This window comes from Canis aureus, chromosome 2 (assembly GCF_053574225.1).
Source record: "Canis aureus isolate CA01 chromosome 2, VMU_Caureus_v.1.0, whole genome shotgun sequence".
In the NCBI taxonomy this organism is placed as follows: domain Eukaryota; kingdom Metazoa; phylum Chordata; class Mammalia; order Carnivora; family Canidae; genus Canis; species Canis aureus.
This window is the reverse complement of record NC_135612.1, coordinates 41673323-41698509: the sequence shown is the minus strand read 5'-3', so window position 1 is coordinate 41698509 and position 25187 is coordinate 41673323. Positions and strand designations below refer to the sequence as shown.

Sequence of the window (25187 nt, the reverse complement as noted above, 5' to 3'; positions counted from 1 at the left end):
CATCTGGAATGTTTCCTAACTTAAACAAGTCACTAAAGGTTTCAAAACTTTCCCATTTAATTTAAATATGAGCGAAGTTCTGGAATTTGAGTAGTGCTGGAAAAAAGATCTGGAATCCAACTAAATTTCTCCTCACTACTCCTATCCCATTGATAAGGCACATAATAGACCAATAATGCTATTTGTCATCTTCCCCTCTCAGGCACTAATTTCTTTATGGCTAGTGGGGTGCCCCTCATCCCAGATCTGGGGCCATATGTCCAAGTGTCTGAAGACTGGGCCAAGCCCAAAAGAGAGGAACCTTACTCTGGAGATCCCCAGTCTATCACTGTTGACTTGTAGGACCTACCACCTTAGGCCTTGCCCTCCTGCCAGGAGAGCATTCCAGCAATGGATTCCTGTTCTGCCAGAGGAGGCAGGTAGTACCAAAGGTGGCCTCCTCCAGCCTCTTGCATCTAGGGCCTGGTAGACAGAGGTGTGGCAATTAGATTTACCTATTTTATTTTCAAGGAAAGCATGAAATTGAAAAGCTTTAAGTTTTAGACTAACTAGAAATGGATGAAACAATGGCATCTTTTCAGATTTTGGCTGTACCTAGAGATCATATGTTCTAGGTTTCATTCTTAAGTCATGATCTCACACACACACACACACACACACGCACACACACACACACACAGAACATGCTTTAATAAAAACATGAGGGATTCCATTCCATTTTAATGCAAACAAGGCACACCTGGTTAAGATAATGAACAAAGAAGACAAATTTAAAATCCAAATATACTTCCTTACAGATGACTATTCAATTCAATTGGCACTACAATATTAAATATTCTTTTATAAATCACTCTAATTCAATGTATAGTACAGTATGTACTGCCTGGAAAGAAATTCAAATCATAAATACAATGGGAAACATCTAATAGCTTGGAATGGCCTTTTCAAGTAGCCAATAAGCTCTAAGAGACTGCAAGAATATTAAATCTGGTTCCAGAATGAGCCCATCTCCCTGTCATTCCCCACCTCCATGCTCCAGCATTATCCAGGACTGGGTCTTAAGGAGCTGGCACACAGTGTTACTCTTTGGATGCCAAATGATGGTGGGGCCTCTTCCCTGTAGACTGTGGTCAGCAAGGTGAAGGCTGCTGGCCACAGTCATAACAGCTGAGCTGATCTGTGATTTCTGCCTCTCCTGCCAATGTTGGAGCCAGGTTTGCTGATGTGTTTGTATTGGTGTGCAAGATGCTGGAGAGAGGCCATCTGTCCTGTGTGTCAGATTCCAGATTCCATATGGTTATGGCAGGGCTTGGGAGAAGTATCCACAGAGCTAGGGGCAGGATTAGAATAAAGAGGTGCTAATGGTGTGCAGTTGGGAAGGTAAAGGAAACTGTCGGGAACTTGATGGAAAAAGAGGGTTGAAGAAAATTAAAAGGAGATCAGGGGAAATAAAGAAAAATATGAGGGAAAAGACAAACATGGCTGTTGTTTTAAAGGTCAAAGGGTAACAATAATATAGAAAGGCTCTTTTGCCTTGCCGTATTCAACAGTGAATTGCATTCTGGCTTCTTCAATAAAATTTACACCATTGCTTTCTTGGGTTCTCCTTCCAAGTTACAGGCTCTGTCTTCTAGGCATGCCCACCCCACCAGGAGCAGCCATTTATCCCCCAGACCCTACACATCTCCATGCCCACCCCCTTTATCAATGTTTAGGTTTCACTCATAGATTAAATCTCTTTCTGATTATCTAGCAGGAATTTTCTCAGGCCAATCTCCTCACTTTTCTTCACCTACTAGCCTAAGCCCATATAACTATATGTTCTAAAGAAAGACTCAGGTCAACTAGGTCATGCTATGCAATAATCCAAGTTTTATTGTTCAAATATATGTATGTGCACATATACATATGCATATATATACCTTTACGTGATACATGCATACATATTGTGTATATATATGTGTATATACATACGTATGTGTTTGTCTATGTGTTTAAACATAAATAAATACAACCAAGACTTGATCTACCAGATCACACATTTCTTCAGCCAAACAATACTCTTTGATGACCCATGATACTTCATTTTCATGTGTTCACTTTAAGAAACAGTATGAGGTCAGGTGGTAAAAGATAAACAACTAAACAAGCAACAAACAAAACCAGACTAGAGAGGCAACTAAGCATTTCTTTTTCCCCTTGGCTCTGAGACAAATTTCAGGTGCTGTCTTCTATAAATTTCATTTTATCCTCTGCTTTTAGAAATTCCACTCATTTTTTAAGACTGATTAGTATGATTTTACAGAGTCAGGGAGGGTATGGAAGGATGTGGGTCAAGAAGGAAAAGCAGATGATCCAGAAAGGTAGGTCAGAAAGGAGGGGAGGGAGAAAGCTGGTATCTATCAATTTCCATGAGAGCAAAGACCTTGCATGTCTTTCTCACCTCTAAATACCTTGGTAGCCAGAACAGGGCCTGGTGAATGGGAAAGTACATGTTGGATGAAGGATATCACTGATGTTATGCTGTGTGCTCAGAGTCATGCTAGATGCTTTTAAAAAGAGTAATGGGGGGAGCCTGGGTGGCTCAGCGGTTGAGTGTCTGCCTTCGGCTCAGGTCATGATCCCAGGGTCCTGGGATTGAGTCCCTTATCAGGTTCCCCGCAGGAGCTTGCTTCTCCCTCTGTCTGTGTCTCTGCCTCTCTGTGTGTTTCTCATGAATAAATAAATAAAATCTTAAAAATAAATAAATAAAACGGGTACTGGACAACTGGACAATAAAAAGTAACTCAGTTTAATGACATGTGCTTCTTTGTATAAGAGTGTACATTTCCTGAGGTAGTACCTTTAGAGCTTGGGCTTGTGCTGAGATTGTGGTTCCAACATCTTTGAGGGGGCAGCCCGGGTGGCGCAGCAGTTTAATGCCGCCTGCAGCCCAGGGCGTGATCCTGGGGACCCTAGATCGAGTCCCGTGTCAGGCTCTCTGTGTGATGCCTGCTTCTCCCCCTGCCTGTGTCTCTGCCTCTCTCTCTGTATAGATGAATAAATGAAAAATCTTAAAAAAAAAAAAAAGTCCAACATCTCTGAGGGTAAGACAAGGGTAAGTGATAATTTAAGGCAGGACCAGCAAAGGATGGCTCATGGGCCAAGTCTGGCCTACAGACTGTTTTTGTGCAATGGGGGAGTTAAAAATGGTTTTTACATTTTAAAAAAGGGTTATAAACAAAACAAAGAGAAACAGACATCAGAAACCATATGCGGCCTGTAAAACCCAACATACTTATTATCTAGCCCTTTACAGAGAAGGTTTGCTGACCCTTATTCTAAGGAGACACTGAGAATGTGCTTCTGAACTTACTTGCAGTCTAAAATGTGTTTGGATTGAACCTGTGTTCAACCATGGTTAAGACTGCAGACCTGTGGTGTCAGAATGCTCTGTGAGCAATCTGGAGTTCCCCCTCCGTCCCCCACCCTCACACTCAGTAGTCTTCATCGAAGCTTAGAGACGCTCTGTAGCACTGCTTTGAAGAGTTTGTACCTTTGTGGTTTTATTTTATTTTTAAAAGATTTTATTTATTTATTTATTTATTTATTTATTTATTTATTTATTCATTCATTCATTCATTCATTCATTCATTCATGAGACACAGAGAGAGAGAGGCAGAGACATAGGCAGAGGGAGAAGCAGACCCCCCTTGGGGAGCCTGATGTGGGACTCCATCCCAGGACCCCAGGATCATTACCTAAGCCAAAGGCAGACGCTCAAACACTGAGCCACCCAGGTGTCCCAATACCTTTGTTAATTCATGCTTGGTGATGTGACTTTTTTGGAGGTGTTTTCTTACACGATTTTCTGTGTAGTTCTACAGTGCAACAAAGTCCCCATCTAGAAAAATCCATGTGTGGCAAAATCATAAAGCTGCTGCTTTGTCCTACATGGTATAATAATTAGAGAGCTTTGTCATGGAGCTTTAAATTCATCTGGAATTGAGTGAACTCCTCAAGATGTGACCTAATCACCTCTCATCTGTCTTTCACTAAACCTGGGAGACTTTTGGTCATTGTCTCTGATTATTTTCTGCTCTATTCTTCCCTTGCTCCTCTTCTCCAACTCTAATTACACTTATGTTAGAATGTTGGATATTATCCCACAGATCACTGAGTCTCTGTCATTGTCAACAATCTCTTTTTTCCATTTTCCAGACTGGATCATTTCTATTCTTCTACTTTCAAATTGGTCTTTTCTTCATCATCTGCTCTTAGGCCTATTTTTTAAAAAATTTCATATACTATGTTTTTTGGTCCTAAAATTTGGTTCATTTTTAGAGTGTTTCTTTTTTGTGCGTAGATTTCCTATGTGTTCATTGATTGTGATTATATTTTTTCTATGTCTTTGAGAATAATTATAATAGCTGCTTCAAAATTCTTGTCTGCTAATCTCAATACATGTGTCATTTTAGAGTCAGTTTCCATTAATGTATGGGTCACATTTCTCTGTTTTTTTTTTCTTATGTCTTTGACTGTATCCTGAACATTGTGAGTGCTATGTTAACCTATAGCAGTGCCGTTCAATAGAATTAAGATGTGGGCCACATATGTAATTCTAATTTTCTACTACCCATATTAAAAATTAAAAAGAAACTGGTGAATTTAATTGTAATAACATATTGCATTTGACCTGGTAAGTTCAAAGCATAGTTATTCCAACATGTAATCAGTATTAAAAATCACTAAGATATTTTATAATCTCTTTCTGTACTAAATCTTTGAAATCAGGAGTATATTTTTACTTTTATAGCAAAAAGTCTCAGTTTGGACTAGCTAGTGGCTACCAAATACTGTACATGATCAGCATAGTTAAGAGTACTATTAGTGAAGAATATTGAGGGTTGGTCCAATAAAAGCAACCCCATCATTATGGAATCCTGGGTCGTTTTTTAAACTTTATTCCTTAATCCATTCCTTGGGCCTACTGTGGTGTGAGGGAGGGCAGAGTGCACTCTTCCCCATCATATATGTGTCTTGATTCAATTAGCTCAACTCTGATTTCATGTTTTATGTTATTTGGTTTATGTCCATAACTTAAATATTTGGACACTAAAATAGTTTTAAAACATAAACAATTTGAAAATATGATTCTTGAATGGATCCCTAAGGTCTTTCTTGCTCAGTCATGCAAGAGAACATGCTGACCTCCCCTCTTCTAGATTCACTCATCCTACTTTCTAATATGTTACAGAGCTGGGCTGTTTTATCTTTGAATATTCACAGTGGCAAGACCTTCCTTCTTTGACCCCAGGTGTGTGTGGTTGACCCATTCATCAATTCATGAGACTGTGGGCTGGCCGCTCATAGCCAAGATGTTCAAGAAGGCTTCCTAAAGTGAGCTGTTCCTCATAGCCTTCAATGTTAGGGTAGCATCTTATTCTTTTGATTAAACTGAAGTATAATTAATATATAGCATTATATTAGTTTCACATGTACAACATAATGATTAAGTAATTTTATATATTACTCAATGTTCACCACATTAAGTGTACCCATCATCTGTCTTCAAACAACACTGCTACCATCTTATTGACTATATTCCCTATGCTGTCTCTCTCATCTCCATGACTTATTTATTTTGTGACTGAAAGATACACTCTTAACCCCCTTCACACATTTCACCCATCCTCCCACCCACCTTCATTATTATTTTGCTAAGGACCACATACAACTAATGAAATAAGTCTTGCTTCTTGCTTTTCTATTTTCCTTCTCCTACTCACATTTTACCAATCTTTTAATTTTTATTTATTTTTTATTTTTCTAAGGATTTTACTTATTTATTCATGAGAGACACAGAGAGAGGGAGGGGCAGAGACATAGGCAGAAGGAGAAGCAGGCTCCATGTAGGGATCCCAATGTGGGACTCGATCCCGGGACTCCAGGATCACGCCCTGAGCCAAAGGCAGATGCTTAACCGCTGAACCACCCACATTTTACCAATTTGACAAAGCAAAGAGGGTTGGCACAAAAACCATGTGCTTTGTGAAACTTTTGCACCAGGCAAGAGGCCTGAGTTGAGCTTAAATGCCAGTCCAAAGTCCAGCTTCTCTATAAAAGAAAACTAGGCACAGAACCACAAAACAAAAACCATGCACCTCAACTAGGAGCAGAACGGGAGGCCAGAGGTGATATTACATGCTCAAACAATCAGTATAATGCAAAGTCTCACTAAAATGACTGGAAATAAGAAAGCTTAACTGACGAGCAATCTTCACACAATTCATCTTGGTTGACAACCCAAGAAAATTCACTTCAGAGCACAAGTGACAGGGCCAAGGAAGCTGGGGTTAGGAACAGAAATTCTGGTGGATTCCAAGCAATGAACACCCAAATCCATGCTCACAGGTGTTAGTTTCAGCTGCCAAAACCAACCGATCACAAACACTAACCTGTGTGCCTTACTCATGGATGCTTACATCCGACTGAATTTTCCTTTTCTTTTTTTAAGATTTTATTTACTTATTCATGAGAATACACAGAGAGGAGAGAGAGGGAGAGGGAGAGAGGGAGGGAGAGAGAGAGAGAGAGAGAGAGTGAGTCAGAGACACAGGCAGAGGGAGAAGCAGGCCCCATGCAGGGAGCCTGACGTGGGACTTGATCCTGGGTCTCCAGGATCATGCCCTGGGCTGAAGGCGGCGCTAAACCACTGAGCTACCCGGACTGCCCTAAGTTTCCTTTTCTTCCAAGACAAAATAACCTGGGGGAGCCTACATGTACCAGTTGAAAGTATGTGATTTTTTTTTTTTTTTTACTCCATGAGATGTTCTTAGTGGCCTGCTAAAAATGCCTTCCAGGTAGGACTGTACAGTTTTTCAGACTTCTGGCTTAGTAGCCAGATATTCAGTACTTTGAGCAAGCAGAAGTCACTTAGCAACAACAAGAGAACATGGCATAGAGAGGTACTGTGGTATTAACTGTGTATCACTGCCCCCCACTCATGGGGGTTTCTGCCCCGACCCTGGAGGGTCCAAGCTTGAGAACAGAGCTCCTTACCGTGACTGGCATGGATGTGAGTTGCACCTTCGGACCTGGGGCTCTGGGCGGCTTGCTTGAGGACAGTCACTGTCATTCACCAGCGTTGTGGTCTTATTAACAATCCGTGTGCAGGACACAATGGTTCTCCGTTCCCCTGGAAACCAAACCACAGGGAACTGAGATGCTGTGACTACACACACCTGGAAAGGCCATTCACTGATGCAGATGGAGGAGCATTCAGGTGCCTCTTTTGATCAGTTTTTCATGTGAAGTGACTGTTATAATGCTTTATTGGTTGTTGGAGAAAAAGAACTATAATGTTAAGGATGAGGGTGTGTAAGACATGGCAGAGGCAGCATGGGGCAGGAGGAAGATTTTAGAACAGGATCAGAAAAAGACACCACAGATTAAGTACGTTCTTGGACAGCTTGGGATTCACTGAGGCCAAAGTTATGATTTGGGTCTTTAATTTCCAGCAAAGATTGCCAATCTCTTTATCTTTTCCTTTGATATTTAAAGTCTACAGAGGTTTGGTCTTGATTAATACTCTCACCAGAGAACACGGCTACCTATTACAGAATCACTACTTGCTGGAGAGAAGTGAGAAGCAGGGAGTTTGGTCTAAAGGACACCCAGATGCAATGAAATGACGGGACACCTGCACCCCGATGTTTCTAGCAGCAATGTCCACAATAGCCAAACCGTGGAAGGAGCCTCGGTGTCCATTGATAGATGAATGGATAAAGAAGATGCAGTTTATGTATACAATGGAATATTACTCAGCCATTAGAAACGACAAATACCCACCATTTGCTTCGACGTGGATGGAACTGGAGGGTATTATGCTGAGTGAAGTAAGTCAATCAGAGAGGGACAAACATTGTATGTTCTCATTCATTTGGGGAATATAAATAATAGTGAAAGGGAATATAAGGGAAGGGAGAAGAAATGTGTGGGAAATATCAGAAAGGGAGACAGAACATAAAGACTCCTAACTCTGGGAAACGAACTAGGGGTGGTGGAAGGGGAGGAGTGCGGAGGGGTGAGGGTGAGTGGGTGACGGGCACTGAGGGGGACACTTGACGGGATGAGCACTGGGTGTTATTCTGTATGTTGGTAAATTGAACACCAATAAAAATTATTTTATTAAAAAAAATATATAAAAAAAATTAAAAAAAGAAAACTAACAAAAAAAAAAAAATAAAGGACACCCAGACCTGCATCATCCAAGTGGGCAATCTAGAGCCAATTTGAGAATTTATTTAGCTGGCCAACTGCTACATGTCCTAAGCATCACCTGCATTTGAGGACCTCACTATCTGGTTACCCCAGATGGGTGTGGCCATTCTCTGGGTATACCCAAAACATTTTACACACAGCTTGGTCATGACTTTGCCATGGAGGTGGATGGTTAGGAGCTAGGAGGGTGGCTTCTGGAGCCAGGCTGTCTGGGTTCAAACTTGGCTCCATCACCAGCACAGTGATGACAGTATCGACAGCTAGCTGCCATGATTCTGTGCCTCAGTTTCCTCAACCAGGCTGATTTGCTTAACCTCCCTGTGCCTTAGGGTAATACACAACAGAGCCTAGTAGGTGGTTAACATTTCATATTAGCTATATTCTGTTTTTATTATTATTTGGGAAGTATGGCAATACAAGATCAAGAGGATGTCAGGCACAGCTCTTTGAAGCCAAGTTTCCTCATTCAGTCTGTCCCCTGGAGAGTTTGTCCTTTAGGGATACCTCAGAAGTGTGGAGTCCTGAACTATGCTGTCAGCTCTTACTGCCTGCAGCTGCAGCTTTATATGAGTCTAAGAAGCACAGGGCCACCTCAAGCCACACTTCAGCTTTGGCTGCAGGTCTGACAATGGTGAGCTATTGGTTGTCACCTGACAACATGGGAATCCTTGGTGTCATAAAGGAATGCCACTGGGCTGACAGTGACAGCAGCAGAACAGCAGCCTCCCTGCCCGCACCCCCAGCTGAGGGGAGCTTGCTAACTGTGCCATCTGGGCCATGCTTAGTTTTTAGCAAGTTGCCCGAGAGGAAAAGTCTGGCAGTCAGGAATATGGGAGTTGCTAGATTTGGAGGTTGGATGGCTAGTGGCGCTGAAGGACAGGGGGGCTCTCAGGGAGAAGTATAAAATGGGACAACAACAGGGCTGATGGGGGATCCTGAGGCTATACCAGCTGCCAGGGACGCTTGAGGAACGGGCAGAGAACAAGCAGCAAGGGCAGTTAGCCAAGACATGCAGGAGAGGGAAGGAAAGGAATTCACAGGTGACCCTGGCAGTATCTGAAGGCTGAATCACGTTACAGCAGTAATTCCTACCCATTAGCAATGGGACGATTCACTTAAATGGTAAACAATCCTCTACATATTGGATATGTGACAAATATCACCTTGACAGTCAACAACCACATAGAAATGGGTATTGGTTGGGCCATGCCACACTCTCTGGGTTGGCATTCCAGAGTCTGGGTGAACCTTCCATCCTAATTCTGTTCCCACCAGAACCCACCCATCCTGTGTCCCATGTCCCACACCTAGCTGTGTGTCCTGTCAGGGTGACAAAGGGCTGTCCCAAAGGGCTTCTAAGAGTTCAGAATGGCTTCCTACCACTCCCCCTAAGTCCTCTAAATCTCCCAGTAATGAATACAGTGCCTTTTTCTGATACTGATTTTTATAGTATAGCAGTTTCCTCTCTGCAGTGGGCATACGGGCTGATCACTCTATTTTAGAGGTGAGGAAATTTTGGTATAGATCATGTGAGTCATTTGCTAAAAATATGACAGGAAATCACGAAGCCAGGACTCATGCTTGGAATGTTTCACCAGGCTTGTGGGGCTCTCTTTCTTTCCATGGCATCTTGTAGTGGGGTACCTGTGGCAGAGACATCTGGTGGCCCTCCACCAAACAATAACAGGTGAAGGTCTATTCTGTTCATTCCCAGGTCACTCCCCATCACACCTGTGATGTACCTGTACAGTGGCCAGACCTCCACTCAGGGCAGAATCCAAGGGCCCTGAGCTGTAGGCAAAGCAGCTGTGTGGCCACAGCTCCAACAAGTAGGAGTTTGGAAGTCTGCATGAGTATTTTGCAGGGGGAATTGCAGTGGGGCAGGGGGCGGGTGTGTGTGTATGCCTAGGTGGCTTGGTCAGTTAAGTGTCTGCCTTGGGCTCAGGTCATGATCTCAGGGTCCTGGGATTGAGGCTCACATCAGGCTCCCTGCTCAGTGGGGGAGTTTGCTTCTCCCTCTCCCTCTTCACACCCACCCCCCTCCCAACTCCTATTCTCTTTCTCAAATAAATAAATGAAATCTTAAAAAAAAATTGCAGTGGGGTGTTAAGTTCCTGTGGAGAGACAGGTGGCATGGCCAGCCTTTCCAATGCCCTGGGAAGAGCGTCTTCCCTTGGCAAGACCCCGCACCCAATGGGTCTCCGACCTCGGATGCTCACCTCCTCCACACTGCACACTGCACCCTTCCCAGCCACTGTGGGTCCAGATGAACAAAGAGTCCTGGGGTTTTTCTGGTTCACTTTGATTTTCAGCAGTGTGGTTGACAGGAACAGTGTACTCGTAATGGATTCCATAATTCTGGTCATGAAATAACAGCACCTGGATCAGCAGTAAAATCAAAGGCCAGTTTGAAATGGAGTGGAAGCTTACAGGCTTGCTGAATTGGCAAGCTAAGCTGCACCGTGGCGGTCTCTCTAGCAGGGTCACCAGGTCTTCTCTGGGTTTCAAAACAGGCTTGGTCTAGGGGCGTTCCCTTATTTCACTCTTGGGTTCCTCAGATACTCAGCTCAGGGGCAGGAGTCTATGTGAACCCTCAGCAGGGAGCTCTGCTCTTTCCCGCCTGAGAGAGGACCAGTTTAGATGAGGGAGGACTCTGTGGGTGGTGAGGGGCGGGGGAGGGGGAGCGGGGAGCAAATTTGTGGGCTCTCACTGCACTTTCCAGAGAGAGCTGCTCCAATTCCGAGAAAATAACCTGTTCCCACATCCTCCGCCAGGGAGCTGCCCTTGTGGGCGAAGAGGACACAAACATGCTGCTTTTACCTAAAAAGGCATCTGAACAGGTGGGGGTTATTTTACTCCTTTGAAAATGAACATAACTCTTCAGGCCCCTAGCATCAGCCATTGCTACATGGAAGACAGGCTCAAGGGCAAACACAGCCCACCATACAGGGATCTGGGGGACTTTTGCTGAGGAGTCTTGAGATGCATGAGCCTTCTTGCTGCTGCAGCGGCTATGATGTTGATGCCCTGAGGGTGGCAGAGGCCTGGATCAAGGCATAAAGCTGAGAGTGAAGGGGTGGGGAGCTATCTTGCAGCTTGGGGACCCTTGGGTTTGAAGTCCTGGTGAGTGAGCAGATGGATGGATCTGCACTCTGTTTGGTAATGCATTTACAAGCCCTGTAAGGACAGAGGTGCTCTCCCAGCTTTATTTCTCTAAGTGTAATGGTGCAAAATCAGCCCTCTGATGGGAGCCTGGGTGGAGGTGCTGTGTCCTTAGACTAGACTTGGGACCAGTGGGCACTCCTGGGTTAAGGCAGCCGTCAAGTTCACTTCCAGGCCTGGAGATGCAGCAGGCAACTACAGGCAGCATGTGCTCCACCTGCCTTGACCTGGGGAGGCCCCCATGCTGCTCCCGAGAATCTCCCAGTGCTCCAACTCAAGCCAAGGGCTTGAGTTGCAGGGTGGGGGTGAGGTGCTCAGAGCTGCCTGAAGTACATAAACATCCACTTCTCTAAGAAACAGACTTGTAGTATAACACATTTGGAAAAATGCCTCCAGTTAAAAAAAAAAAAAACCCTCTTTAACAGATCTTTATTATCTCAGTATGGGAAGAAGACTGGTGAATCAAGAATCCATATGAAACCAATTTCATGCAATTTTGCAGCCATGTATAATTTGTGTGTGTGAGTGTATAATTGGTTTCAAATGCAGGTCCCCATGGCTCCATGCGTTCTCCTGACCCTGCAAGCCATGTAGGCACCCCAGTTTGGGGACAATAAGCTTCTATTTAGAGGCAGAGAGGCACCTCTCATTTCTAGACTTAAGACCTTGAAGTAACCACATTTCAAGAGAGACAAGTGGTTAATATCAAAGAGGGTCAGAACTTCAGCTGAGTTTTGTTTATCAGGCATGGTATGAATGAATCCAGGCCCTGCATTTGCTTTAATGGGCTGACGATTCCCTCACAGTTTATGAAAGCTTTGGGCAAAAAAGGCAAATACACCCATCTTAGGATTTGCCAGAGAAACCAGATTCATGCACTCACACGTGACACTGCTACATGGCTTTTATCTTGTCACATGCTTCCTCTTTTAACCCCTTTTAAACCAGGATGGATTTGTTCTAAAGCCATAGAACATAATCTAATCACAGAGGAGTGGCTTAGGTATGGGTTCTTGGGTCCCAGAAATCAAACTTGCAAGGCTACATCTGCCGCGGACTTAGTGGGCCGAATGTGGCATTGACAGGTTTCTGGATGGTTGAAGTCATGCATGGGAACTGGTTCACTTTGCTCTCTCATCAGAGGTTATAGTGGGGGTAGGGCCATCATGCATGATAGTGGCCTGGCTGCCAGTGCTCACAGGCAGAGCTGGTCTTCTCAGGAGATTCCTTGAAAAGTGGTCAGCAACTCTTCTGGGTGTCACCTAACCTAGGATGGCTGCAGGTTGCCAGAGACCACAAATTAATGGAGAAAAAAAAATTTCCAAGGGGAGATTTTGGCAAGCATGGAGGACAAAATGTGCTTTGATTACAGATGCACAAACTGCCATAGAACCCATTCTTTGGAATGAGATGTGGAATCAATAATTATGAGCTATCAGAAGTTAGCCATGAGAACTCCTGGGCTTAAGAAGTTGTGGTGTTCCTTTCTCTGCAAAGCTTTAATACTCATTAAAATCACCCATGTTAAAGTGGTTTGCATGGTGTCCCCCCACCTGAGACAAGGGGTAAGATAAGGTGCCCCAACTTGGCCTGCCTGCATTGGTTTTGTGCAACTACCCAGGGAGTAAATTTTCCTGTAGAACCCAGTTCTCCTTTTCCTGATTCCCAAATGCTTGGTGCAAAGCCGAGTCTGGAAAAGTTGAGTGATGCTGGTTTGGAATCAGAGTCAACAGTTCATTTCCAAAAGGTAGTTTCCAGTGTGGATACACAGAGTGTGGGGTGGATCTGTGCCATCTGATATAAAAACACAGACTCTGAGTGAGGCTGTCTGCTTAATGGGGCCAAGTCTCCCTGGCTGCCACATGGCCAAGTATTTCCTTCCTGGAGGTGGTTCCTTTTGAAAAAGATGGGAGCTCTGCCCTCTTCGCTCTTCTGCCAGGGTGAAGTCTGGGGAGGGGGAATATTCTCAGGCATGCAGCGAAAGGGATGAGATAAGAGAAGACCTAGTAAGAGAGCGGGGGGTGTGCACATGCACTTGAGCAGCAGGTGGCCAGGTCACCCACCAGAACCCAGGCGATCTCTCCCTGGCACCCCTGGAAAGAAGGGAACTGAAAGACCCCTTGCAACCTCAGGCTTGAGATGAAGGCAAAAGCATGGCAAGTTACCATCAGATGCAGTGGGATTTTGGTTGGTCCCTTGGCAGAAATCTTCTCCCACAGGCCCCTTCTAACGTAGCGCACGGTTGTACCCGCAATCTGGTACTCTCCGGGGAGCTCGATCTTCCAGTCGCTGTTGATGGATCTCTTATTGGTATCTTTCAGGGCTGGAAAGAAAAGGGAACACCATGGAATCAGGGGGAGTCAGTCTGCCTTTTAAGGGGAATCTGGCTGTCCTGAGGGGTGCATCAGAGATGTCCCTCTACAGGGTAAAGGGGGGAGGTCTGCACTGGTTGGTGAGCTTTCTGTATGCTGAGAATGGAAGACTGGCTCACAGGGGGCAAACAGCTCAAGACCTGCAGGACCCTCTGAGAAACCTTGGCACATGGCCTGCCTGTCTCTGGATCAACTTGCCTGGTGGGGGTGTGGAGAGGAGTGCTAGAGGATGGAGACAGACACAGCCCAATCACATTTTACCAGACTTCCAGGGTAAAGGGTCTTCAGCCCAATGTATGCATTCTATTTTAATGTGTCCAAGGCTACAGAGAGGGTTTTGCTGCTTTAGAAAAACTCGTCAATTCGTTTTACTGTTACTTACCTGGGGCTTTGTACAGTTACAGCCTAATCAGCTTCTCTGAAGGATTTGATAGCTCTGTTAGTAAAGGAGACACTCCTCCAAGAAACAGTTGCTGTTCTCCTAAATGGTAGAGTCTGGGAACCTGAGCTGCCCACAGATGGGACAGTAGCGCTCAGACAATGCTGTGAGGGTAGGGCTCCGCAGTCCTCAGGTTCACGCTTTGCTGGCTCACACCTCCACTCCATACAAAACGTGTCGGAAGAGACAAAGTCAGTAGTTTGCTGATCGGCCAGAGCAAGAATCTGGTTTTCCAAATAAGCCATATATTGATTATCTAAGTGCTGACAGTGGCTTTCTTGTGTTCTCTTGCCTAGCAGTCATGGCATTCTCATGAGGAGAGCATTCTACAGTGAAATCCTGTTTTTGTTTTGTTTTGTTATTTAGGAAAGACAAGAACTAAAAGATATTTGGGAGAAGGTCGCAAATGACAATAGGTGGCAACAAGTCTTGTCACTCAAAAAATGCAACTCCAAGGACACCCTGGGTGCAATGCAAGTACAGCTGCAAGTACAGCTGGAGCCCCCAGTAACCCAAATGCTCCCAATTGGGACCCTGCTCAGTCCACAACCAGTGAAATCAGGATCCATCCCATTCCCTCTTCTCTGCCCATCGAGGCCATAAATAAAACACCCGCATTTAATACCGATTTTGGATAATAAGAGTTGAAACTGAAAAGGGGTTTCTGTTAGCTCTGAATCCATGAGCCCCAAGGCTGGGTTAGGACCTGGTTGGACCTGGTCCCGGTCAGGTCACAGGCAGCTGGGGGACGCTGGGCCTCTGCTTCCTCATCTCTAGGACATTCTGGTCCCAGTGCCTGCTCTTGCCCAGCCAGGCTCTCCTGGCACATGCAGGAGAGATGCATGCTCAGGACTCCTTGCTTCTAGGAACTGCCAAGAGAAACTAGGAAAGAAGTAGGAAGGGTTTCTTTCCAGTAGAGCTACTTCCAGTCAGGGTTTCATATCCAGGGTGGTTGTGCAGAGTGAGTGGTGGAGGATTACAGGACTCCAGGGAAGGCTTAGAAAAGAGAAGGCTCTACGACTTGGAATCAAATGTTTCCCTCCAAGAAATTCTACCTGCTACTGAAATTTCCTGGCTATGAAAAGGAAGTAAGAATGTCGGCCATTTACTCTTCCCAACAATCCTCCAAGGTAAAGCATTATTTTTCCTCTTTTCACACATGAGGTAAGGAAATGGGGGCACAGAGACGTTAAGTTACCTGCCTAAAATTACGCAGCTACAAAGCGTGGACAACCGGGATGCCTGGGTGGCTCAGCAGCGGTTGAGCATCTGCCTTCAGCCCAGCGTGTGATCCCCGACCAGGGATCAAGTCCTGGGTTAGGCTCCCTGCCAGGAGTCTGCTTCTCTCTCTGCCTGTGTCTCTGCCTCTCTCTGTGTGTCTCTCATAAATAAATAAAATCTTAAAAAAGAAAAAAAAAAAAGAGGGAGAATCTGAATCTAAACAGATTATAACTCTGGCAATTTAAATTGCCATATTCTTTAGGTTACAAGGCTCAATCTTGACTTTTATGACAAAGGTGAAAATGTTCAAGTGTCATGCTTGTTTTCCAAGAGAACACATTCCATTGTTGCAGGGTCTCACATTCTATATACCCCTTATAAAAATAACAGAACTTGCAGGTTGTTCTTTCTACTTCTTTGTAGGTTTGGAAAATTGTTTCCTGCACACACATATTTAAATTTGGTTCCAGAAATCAGTGCAGGCTGGTGGGGAGTGGCAGGCAGACACAATGGGGGCCAGAGTCCTCAGAGAATGGTCAGGGAAGCACAGGGAGCAGCTGACACATGCCCCTGCCAGTCAGTCCCTCCCGTTTTTCTCAGGGCCTCCTAGCTGGGTATTGAGGACACAGCTCCTGCCCTCGGGGAGCTCAACATTTGGAAGGGAGATGGGTGTGAAAACAGATGAACACAGGACAGTTTCATAGGCTCTGTGGCAGAGGCCCCAGTACATGTGTGCTGGGGGTGGAGGGAGGGTGTGAAGGGACTGGGGTGGATGGGGAAGACTTTCTGGAGGAAAAGCAGATGTGCCCTTGAGGTGAGGTGGCAAGAAAAGCAGGGAGAAGAGGTGGCCTGGGAGAGCATGGCAGGCGTGAACTGTGGATCCTGACCTGGGTGGCCCTGACTGTTCTTCCTGTGTCAGGGCAGTGAAGAGAGGAAAGCATGCTGCTCTGTGTGGAGAAGCAAGTGGGAAGTGAAGGAATTTTTTTTCCCCAGGAGTCTGGCTAGGAAAAGGAGGCAAGATGAAGAGTGACTTTATAGGGTGGCGAAGGACAGAGAAGTTCCACTGTTCTTGTTATTGGGGTGGGGGGTGTGAGCATGTTGAGACCCCACTGTAACTTGGGTTCAGGGAGATGGGTAGAGTTTCTTTAGAGCTGTACGCTCACCACCACCATGCTAGGCCCCACCCCACAGAACCCATTTCCCTCACAAAGACCAGAGGCACTCTAGGGTGGCTGCTCTCCTTGTCACTGGCCACCCACATAGACCAGCTGATTCCCCCCTCAGTGCCCTGGGTTGGGGCCTGGGGTTTAAGAGTTGGGGCCCTGACCCATGGTGTGGCTGCTGTGGATAGTATGTTGGCTGCCTGGCATCTATTTCTCTTTCTTCAAGTACCAACAACTCGAAGTTTCCCCTGGGGATATGTTCTTCTTCTAGTCATGTCGGGCTGACCCCAAATTCACCCCAGCTCCAGGCATGGGCCCATCATTCAACCCTGGACAGTGAGAGTCAGTTCCAAGACTTCCGTTCACCTTGGGAAGAAGCTTTCTTTCCACAGGATTGCCCAGAGACTCGTTGTAAGTCTGGATTACCAATACATGGGAAGAGGCCCCCAGATTAAAGTCAACTGAGAGATGACAGCAGTGCCAGGGTAGAGAGAGAGAGTTTCCCAGGATATCATTTTAAGCTCCTGGCTCTAGCAGGGCCTGAAGCTGATGCTCAACAACTGAGAATTGGGCTTGGCTTTCACATGTGTCTTTCAGAGTTTTGTTTTGTTTTGTTTGTTTTTGTTTTTTAAATACTAACCATGATAGGGGCAGAGCAGGTTGGGAAGGAAGATTACTAGTATGGACTCCTAGGAACCACCCTACGATCCTTAACCACGTAAGCTTTGTACCCTGAGATTTAGAAGGCCTGGGATGCTCCATCTATGCCTTAAACTGTCTCCTGGGCCTCTGCTCCTGGCCAGCACTCATGTTCAGGATGAGGTGGCTCTTTCTTACTCAACCTTGTGTTTGTGTGTTTCCTCAGCCTTTTCTGTAAGGCCCTTTAGGGTGACTCAGTGAATTATACGCTGAGAGCTACCCCACCTCTGTGCCAAAAGTCAAACATCTGGGGGGATCAAGAGTGGGAAGGACTGGAAAAAAGTGCAGGAGGGCGCACCTGGAGGCGATTATAAAACCATCCAGAGAAACAGTGCGTAGAAGTGTGGGGGCCAGCCTGGGGAGCCCTGCTTCTGTCAGCAGAGGTGCCCGCTGTGGCCAAGACAAGGGATGATACAGAGCCAGCTGGGGCTTGGGGTATGTCGGCCTCTGCTCACCAGAGCAGGGTCCTGCTTGTCAGTAGGGAGAGGTGCTGAGAGGGGTAGGTGGAGGAGACATTGCCGGAGGCGGTCTTCAGGATGGGTCTGGGGAGGCCTTGGAGGAATGGGTGTAGTCAAGGAAGATGGGGAGGGGAAGTGACAGTGGAAGTCTGTGGCTGGCCAGCTAGGCCAGAACAAGGTCAGTGGCCGGATGTGGAAAAACACATCAGACAGTGGAGCACTGGCAACCAGCTCTCTAGGGAAAGCAGCCTTGGTTTATAGTGCCTGTTGCTACCCAAGGTGTAAATGCCCCCAGCAGGTGGATTTCAAGCAATCTGCGTGACCTCAGCCAATGCAGAGTTCCTCCAAGCCACACACACCACTGCTGGGGCACCCCACCCTCAAGTTCTGAGAGCGCCTGTCTTTGCTTTGGTGGGCCTGGTCTGGAGCTGCTGACTTGGGGAAGTTTCACACTATCACAGCTTTGGGAGTGTGGGCAGAGCTCTCATGTCCCTACAGAGAATAAACTTTATATGCTCAAGCTCTGCTTGTGGCCACTTCCACGGGTGGCTGCAAGCTTCCATGCCCTGTAGACTCAGCTTTACATCGGCCACTTGGCACCCCTTCTTCAGGACTGTTTGATATGGGTGCCAATCCTTTATGAATTTCTCAGTGGTAGGAAAAGCACAGAGTTCAAAGTAGGAGCTCAGAAATTCTGAGAAGCATGGTGATTGCTTCAAGTCTACTGACTTTGTGTGAGTCATACACTCAGCAAGATGCAAAATTTGCAAAGTGCTGGGATCCAGTGGTGACACTAGAACTTCCTGCTCTAATGGGGATTTAGCACCTGAGATTCATTCAGAAGGGTGGGACAGCCATCTCAGAGAATCTGCTGGAACACTGAGGTCATGATTAGTAGCCAAAACGCAGGTTCAGTGTCCAATGAGAAATCCATGTTGTGGGGCCATGTCAGCTCTAGACAGTGAGAACGCAGACCACAGCCTGGCCCAACTGCAGCAGCCTCCACCCAGAGTGAGCTTCCCTCGGCAGGGTTTGTGACACCTGGTGGGGTGAAAGCTCCCTGGCCCACCTGCAGGAGTCATTTCCAAGGCCTTGTACATAATGCTGTATTCTTATTCTTTTTCTGACAGAAGGTCCCAGAGTTAAGGCTTTGGGTCCTATGAGCTCTTGTCCCTCTTGGTCCTGCGGCCTCATGGCTATAGGCAAGTGCCCTGTGGCTGTAAGCAGGTTGTGTTGAGTTTGCACTTGAAATTAGGATTTTTAGGCCTAGAGATTCAACAAGAGCTATTAAAGTGATTACGAATGCTTTGATTTGATGGGCAAATAATAAAGTGAAGAACAAAGGGAAGTCCTGAGCCACCTGCTTTGGCCTGTGCTGTCTGAAAGTTCTGATTTGCTGGGGAGGAGATTTTCGCTTGCTGGTTCTGTCTGGGTCAGAGGCTGGATGTTTTAAGTCACTGTACAAAATATCACAGTGCCAGCTTTTGTGTATTTGGCTTAGAAGCCATCAGAAGCCTCTCAGCAGCTAGAGAGACTTTTTGCAGGGATGAAGATGGGCACATGCTCTCTCTTGCTACTGTGGCAGAACAAAACCTCCTTAATGGCCTGGAACGAGAGGTCAGGTGGCAAATGTCTGCTTCTCTCCTGGGGCCCTTCTCTCTCCCTGTGGATGTCTATACATCGTCCCTGGACTGGCAGTCAAAGTGAGAAGAGGTCATGAGCCATTCTGGGGAGCTGGGGGGGGGGGCGGGGGGGCACAGTTCCTCCTTACAGCCGGCTGGAGATGTGAGAGGTCCGACCCCCACCCATGCCCTCCTCTTGCGTGGCACTGCGCAGAAGCTGGGCTTCTTTCTGTCTTTCTCCCCTTGGATTCTGCTAGAAGACTTGACCCGCAGTCAACCTACTTCTAATCCTGGCATCCAGTCAGTTCCTTTTATTTTCACTCGGATTTCTGCCAGTTCTGTTCTTAGCTAGGGATGCAAACTGCAGAGACATTTCCTGTTCCAGGTGGTTTTGAGCAGAAAGCCAGGCAGCGTGGGCTGAAGGTAGGTGGGGTGAAATTCTTCAGGAACTGCTCCCGGCAAATGTGAGAATGATTCAAAGTTACACCGGGGTGACTTCCAAGGCACCTGGCCCCGAGTGGAAACAAGGCTTGTTTGAACTGACTTAGGAACATAGCGAGTGGGGGCTACCTTTGGATTTGCCCTTGCTCACACACCAGGCCCTGGGATACTGGGATTAAAATTCATGAGTAAGATAAGAAGACAAGAGCTGGCTCCAGCACCCCCTGGAGGTGCAGTGCTTCTAGGGGAGTCGTCCTGAGACCCGGAACCAATCTCCTTGGGATGTAGGTTTGCCTCTTTGAAGTCCACACAAAGGAGTAAAAGCAATGGGCAAGTTTAACATGTGTTCGCCAGTGAAAAGTCATCCCCTTCTTGTTGACCTCTGCCTGTGACTGAATGCATCAGAGCAATTCTGGGAGACTGTGTGAATTGCCATGGACCTGGAGGAAATGAGGAGTTTGGACAAGCTATGGAACCCCCAGAACCTCAGTCTCCTTCTCATTGAAACAGGCAAAGCAATACTTTGCGGTACTTTCGGGGGTGATGACAGGTCGGGTCTGTGAAGCAGGGCACAGCTCAATGATTGGGAGCCACAAACATATCGATGTTAGTGCCATCTGTATATGTGGCCCACAGACTATAAGAGCTGAGGGGAACTAACAGGAGAGCTAGCCCCCCATGGGCAGCATTCACTAGTTACATGGCCCTAAAACAGGTTCCAGGAAAAAGTCCATTTTTACTAGAGGAATCAGAAGTTGAGCAAACTAAAGGATTCTGATACCCTTCTGTCATTCTTATATGGCCACAGGAAAGAATGGCCATATAAAAATGAACATAAACAGATATGTTTGAAGATGCTCCTAATTTTGACAGAAAGCTGGGGCTGGATCTGGTGTAGGAACGGTGCTGGAAGTCTCAGAAGCCAGCACCAGAAGCCAAGGTACTCAGTTGGAGGGCTTACTTACTGGTGCTTTGATAGAAGAACCAATCAGGTGATCTTGGAACTGTGCCGGCTCCCAGGAATACCAAGATTATGTCAAAGGCATAATCTGCCTGCCACCCCTCAAGGCCCAGTGCCCCCAGGGAGCAGAAATGTCTCTTTCAGGTAGGTGAAGGCTGATGTACCAGTTGGAAAGGGTAACTTTTTTTGGGGGGAAGGGCATGAGGTGACAGGGCTTCCAGAGCAAAAGCTGGTGAAGTTGACTTAGTTTCCTTAGGTGGGCAGAGAGGGGGTGGGGTCTTTGAGAATTTAGTAAAAAGGCCACTGCTTTGTAGAAACAGCCAAGAGCCAAGAAGATCATGTCTTATATATTTTTATCAACCTCAAATAGAACCTTGCAACACAGACTGAGGAGATTATAATAGGGGGAGGCCCAGGAGAAGGGTACCTGAGTAGGAGATCAGCCATCTCCAGTTTGAAATCCAACCCAAGACAGGAACACAGGAGGAGGGCTGGCGGGAGGACATGGGTCACAGAATATCCCATCCCCATGAACTATGAGTAGAGGCAGCTGCTGGGCACTCTGCTGGCCCCCATAACCACATAAAGAACACTTAGGGGTCCCCTCACACCACTCTACCCTGGTGCCCAAGTACCAGCCAGATCTTTGCAAGTGCCAACGGAGAGTCTGGGTGTTAAGTTTAGGATACACTCAGAGGGACTTCTGTGCCTAAGAAGGGGTTTAAATGAACAATTCTTAGGCTTGAAGAATGTGGTTTTGTTGAAGGCAATGAAGACCAATCTGGAATGGAACCCCATCCTTCCATACAGAGACATAGGCATTTGTGCCTCAAGTCAATAGAGTTTGGCTGCTAGGAGTTTGGGGTACACAGCACCTAATGAAAACTAGTGCTCTTTTGTGCTTCCATTAGATCTAGGGCTATTACTCTCTTTTCCAGCTAAAAAATCATCCCCAGAGCCATCAACAGCTTCTAGGGGCTTCTTGTAAGCTGGACAATGTAACCATGCTGTGCACGCTAGTGCTGCTCTGGGTTCTCCTGCGGTGACTTTGGGAGATTTTCACTATCCCAATTCCTCGCTTCCTTCCCTCTGTCATCTTCCATCCTATTTGAAGTTGGTAGTTCCTACTAATCCCCACCCCTGGCCCCAACCCATCCACCCTGGGGGTGTCTACACTTTAGCCAAATAGAGACAACACTGTGTGGTGTACTCTGATTACTTCTATCATTATAGGGAGAATGATGCTGGACCAAATAATCAGCCTGATCATCCAAATCTTAGAACATAAATCAAGAGTCTGATTATTTTTGTTTTTTACCCAGAAAACTGTGGGCAGGTTTATCCTCCACCACTCGAATCCTCCGAGCTCCCGCTGGAATGACAGCAGCTTCGATATAACCTGTGGTGACAGATAATGAACAGGTGAAGCACACCTCCACACTCCATCAGAGGCCCATATAGAACCACGTGTCCCACCAAAATCCACCCTACCCCACGCCCACCCTCAGGGTGATTTTGGAGCCCACAGGCTGGTCTGACTCTGAGAGATCAACTCAACTAACAAGGAGCGTTCTTCTATGGTCAGAACCTCCTGGCTGCCCAAATTCCAGAGAGCACCATTTGTATACATTGAGAGTGAAGGGTGTCTTCCCCACCCCCATTCTTTTTTTTTTTTTTTTTTTTTTTATTTTATTTTATTTTATTTTTTTATTGGTGTTCAATTTACTAACATACAGAATAACACCCAGTGCCCGTCACCCATTCACTCCCACCCCCCGCCCTCCTCCCCTTCTACCACCCCTAGTTCGTTTCCCAGAGTTAGCAGTCTTTATGTTCTGTCTCCCTTTCTGATATTTCCCACACATTTCTTCTCCCTTCCCTTATTTTCCCTTTCACTATTATTTATATTCCCCAAATGAATGAGAACATATAATGTTTGTCCTTCTCCGACTGACTTACTTCACTCAGCATAATACCCTCCAGTTCCATCCACGTTGAAGCAAATGGCGGGTATTTGTCATTTCTAATAGCTGAGTAATATTCCATTGTATACATAAACCACATCTTCTTTATCCATTCATCTTTCGTTGGACACCGAGGCTCCTTCCACAGTTTGGCTATCGTGGCCATTGCTGCTAGAAACATCGGGGTGCAGGTGTCCCAGCGTTTCATTGCATTTGTATCTTTGGGGTAAATCCCCAACAGTGCAATTGCTGGGTCGTAGGGCAGGTATATTTTTAACTGTTTGAGGAACCTCCACACAGTTTTCCACAGTGGCTGCACCAGTTCACATTCCCACCAACAGTGTAAGAGGGTTCCCTTTTCTCCACATCCTCTCCAACATTTGTTGTTTCCTGCCTTGTTAATTTTCCCCATTCTCACTGGTGTGAGGTGGTATCTCATTGTGGTTTTGATTTGTATTTCCCTGATGGCAAGTGATGCAGAGCATTTTCTCATGTGCATGTTGGCCATGTCTATGTCTTCTTCTGTGAGATTTCTGTTCATGTCTTTTGCCCATTTCATGATTGGATTGTTTGTTTCTTTGGTGTTGAGTTTAATAAGTTCTTTATAGATCTTGGAAACTAGCCCTTTATCTGATATGTCATTTGCAAATATCTTCTCCCATTCTGTAGGTTGTCTTTGAGTTTTGTTGACTGTATCCTTTGCTGTGCAAAAGCTTCTTATCTTGATGAAGTCCCAATAGTTCATTTTTGCTTTTGTTTCTTTTGCCTTCGTGGATGTATCTTGCAAGAAGTTACTATGGCCGAGTTCAAAAAGGGTGTTGCCTGTGTTCTTCTCTAGGATTTTGATGGAATCTTGTCTCACATTTAGATCTTTCATCCATTTTGAGTTTATCTTTGTGTATGGTGAAAGAGAGTGGTCTAGTTTCATTCTTCTGCATGTGGATGTCCAATTTTCCCAGCACCATTTATTGAAGAGACTGTCTTTCTTCCAATGGATAGTCTTTCCTCCTTTATCGAATATTAGTTGCCCATAAAGTTCAGGGTCCACTTCTGGATTCTCTATTCTGTTCCACTGATCTGTGTGTCTGTTTTTGTGCCAGTACCACACTGTCTTGATGACCACAGCTTTGTAGTACAACCTGAAATCTGGCATTGTGATGCCCCCAGATATGGTTTTCTTTTTTAAAATTCCCCTGGCTATTCGGGGTCTTTTCTGATTCCACACAAATCTTAAAATAATTTGTTCTAACTCTCTGAAGAAAGTCCATGGTATTTTGATAGGGATTGCATTAAACGTGTATATTGCCCTGGGTAACATTGACATTTTCACAATATTAATTCTGCCAATCCATGAGCATGGAATATTTTTCCATCTCTTTGTGTCTTCCTCAATTTCTTTCAGAAGTGTTCTATAGTTTTGAGGGTATAGATCCTTTACATCTTTGGTGAGGTTTATTCCTAGGTATCTTATGCTTTTGGGTGCAATTGTAAATGGGATTGACTCCTTAATTTCTCTTTCTTCAGTCTCATTGTTAGTGTATAGAAATGCCACTGACTTCTGGGCATTGATTTTGTATCCTGCCACGCTACCGAATTGCTGTATGAGTTCTAGCAATCTTGGGGTGGAGACTTTTGGGTTTTCTATGTAGAGTATCATGTCATCGGCGAAGAGGGAGAGTTTGACTTCTTCTTTGCCAATTTGAATGCCTTTAATGTCTTTTTGTTGTCTGATTGCTGAGGCTAGGACTTCCAGTACTATGTTGAATAGCAGTGGTGAGAGTGGACATCCCTGTCTTGTTCCTGATCTTAGGGGAAAGGCTCCCAGTGCTTCCCCATTGAGAATGATATTTGCTGTGGGCTTTTCATAGATGGCTTTTAAGATGTCGAGGAATGTTCCCTCTATCCCTACACTCTGAAGAGTTTTGATCAGGAATGGATGCTGTATTTTGTCAAATGCTTTCTCTGCATCCAATGAGAGGATCATATGGTTCTTGGTTTTTCTCTTGCTGATATGATGAATCACATTGATTGTTTTACGGGTGTTGAACCAGCCTTGTGTCCCAGGGATAAATCCTACTTGGTCGTGGTGAATAATTTTCTTAATGTACTGTTGGATCCTATTGGCCAGTATCTTGTTGAGAATTTTTGCATCCATGTTCATCAGGGATATTGGTCTGTAATTCTCCTTTTTGGCGGGGTCTTTGTCTGGCTTTGGAATTAAGGTGATGCTGGCTTCATAGAACGAATTTGGAAGTACTCCATCTCTTTCTATCTTTCCAAACAGCTTTAGGAGAATAGGTATGATTTCTTCTTTAAACGTTTGATAAAATTCTCCTGGGAAGCCATCTGGCCCTGGACTCTTGTGTCTTGGGAGGTTTTTGATGACTGCTTCAATTTCCTCCCTGGTTATTGGCCTGTTCAGG

The 25187-nt window shown here is 45.6% G+C and overlaps 1 protein-coding gene across 1 annotated transcript in view; it reads right to left on the bottom strand.

Annotated features, from left to right (window-relative positions):
- Positions 1–25187, bottom strand: part of ADAMTS17 (ADAM metallopeptidase with thrombospondin type 1 motif 17) — a 330972-nt gene that overhangs the window by 58798 nt on the left and 246987 nt on the right. The window contains exons 16-19 of the mRNA XM_077869670.1: positions 22119–22199; positions 13590–13747; positions 10482–10641; positions 7042–7177 (exon numbers count right to left, since the gene is read on the bottom strand). Of these exons, the coding sequence (XP_077725796.1) occupies positions 7042–7177; positions 10482–10641; positions 13590–13747; positions 22119–22199 (535 nt within the window). The remainder of the gene's footprint in view (positions 1–7041; positions 7178–10481; positions 10642–13589; positions 13748–22118; positions 22200–25187) is intronic.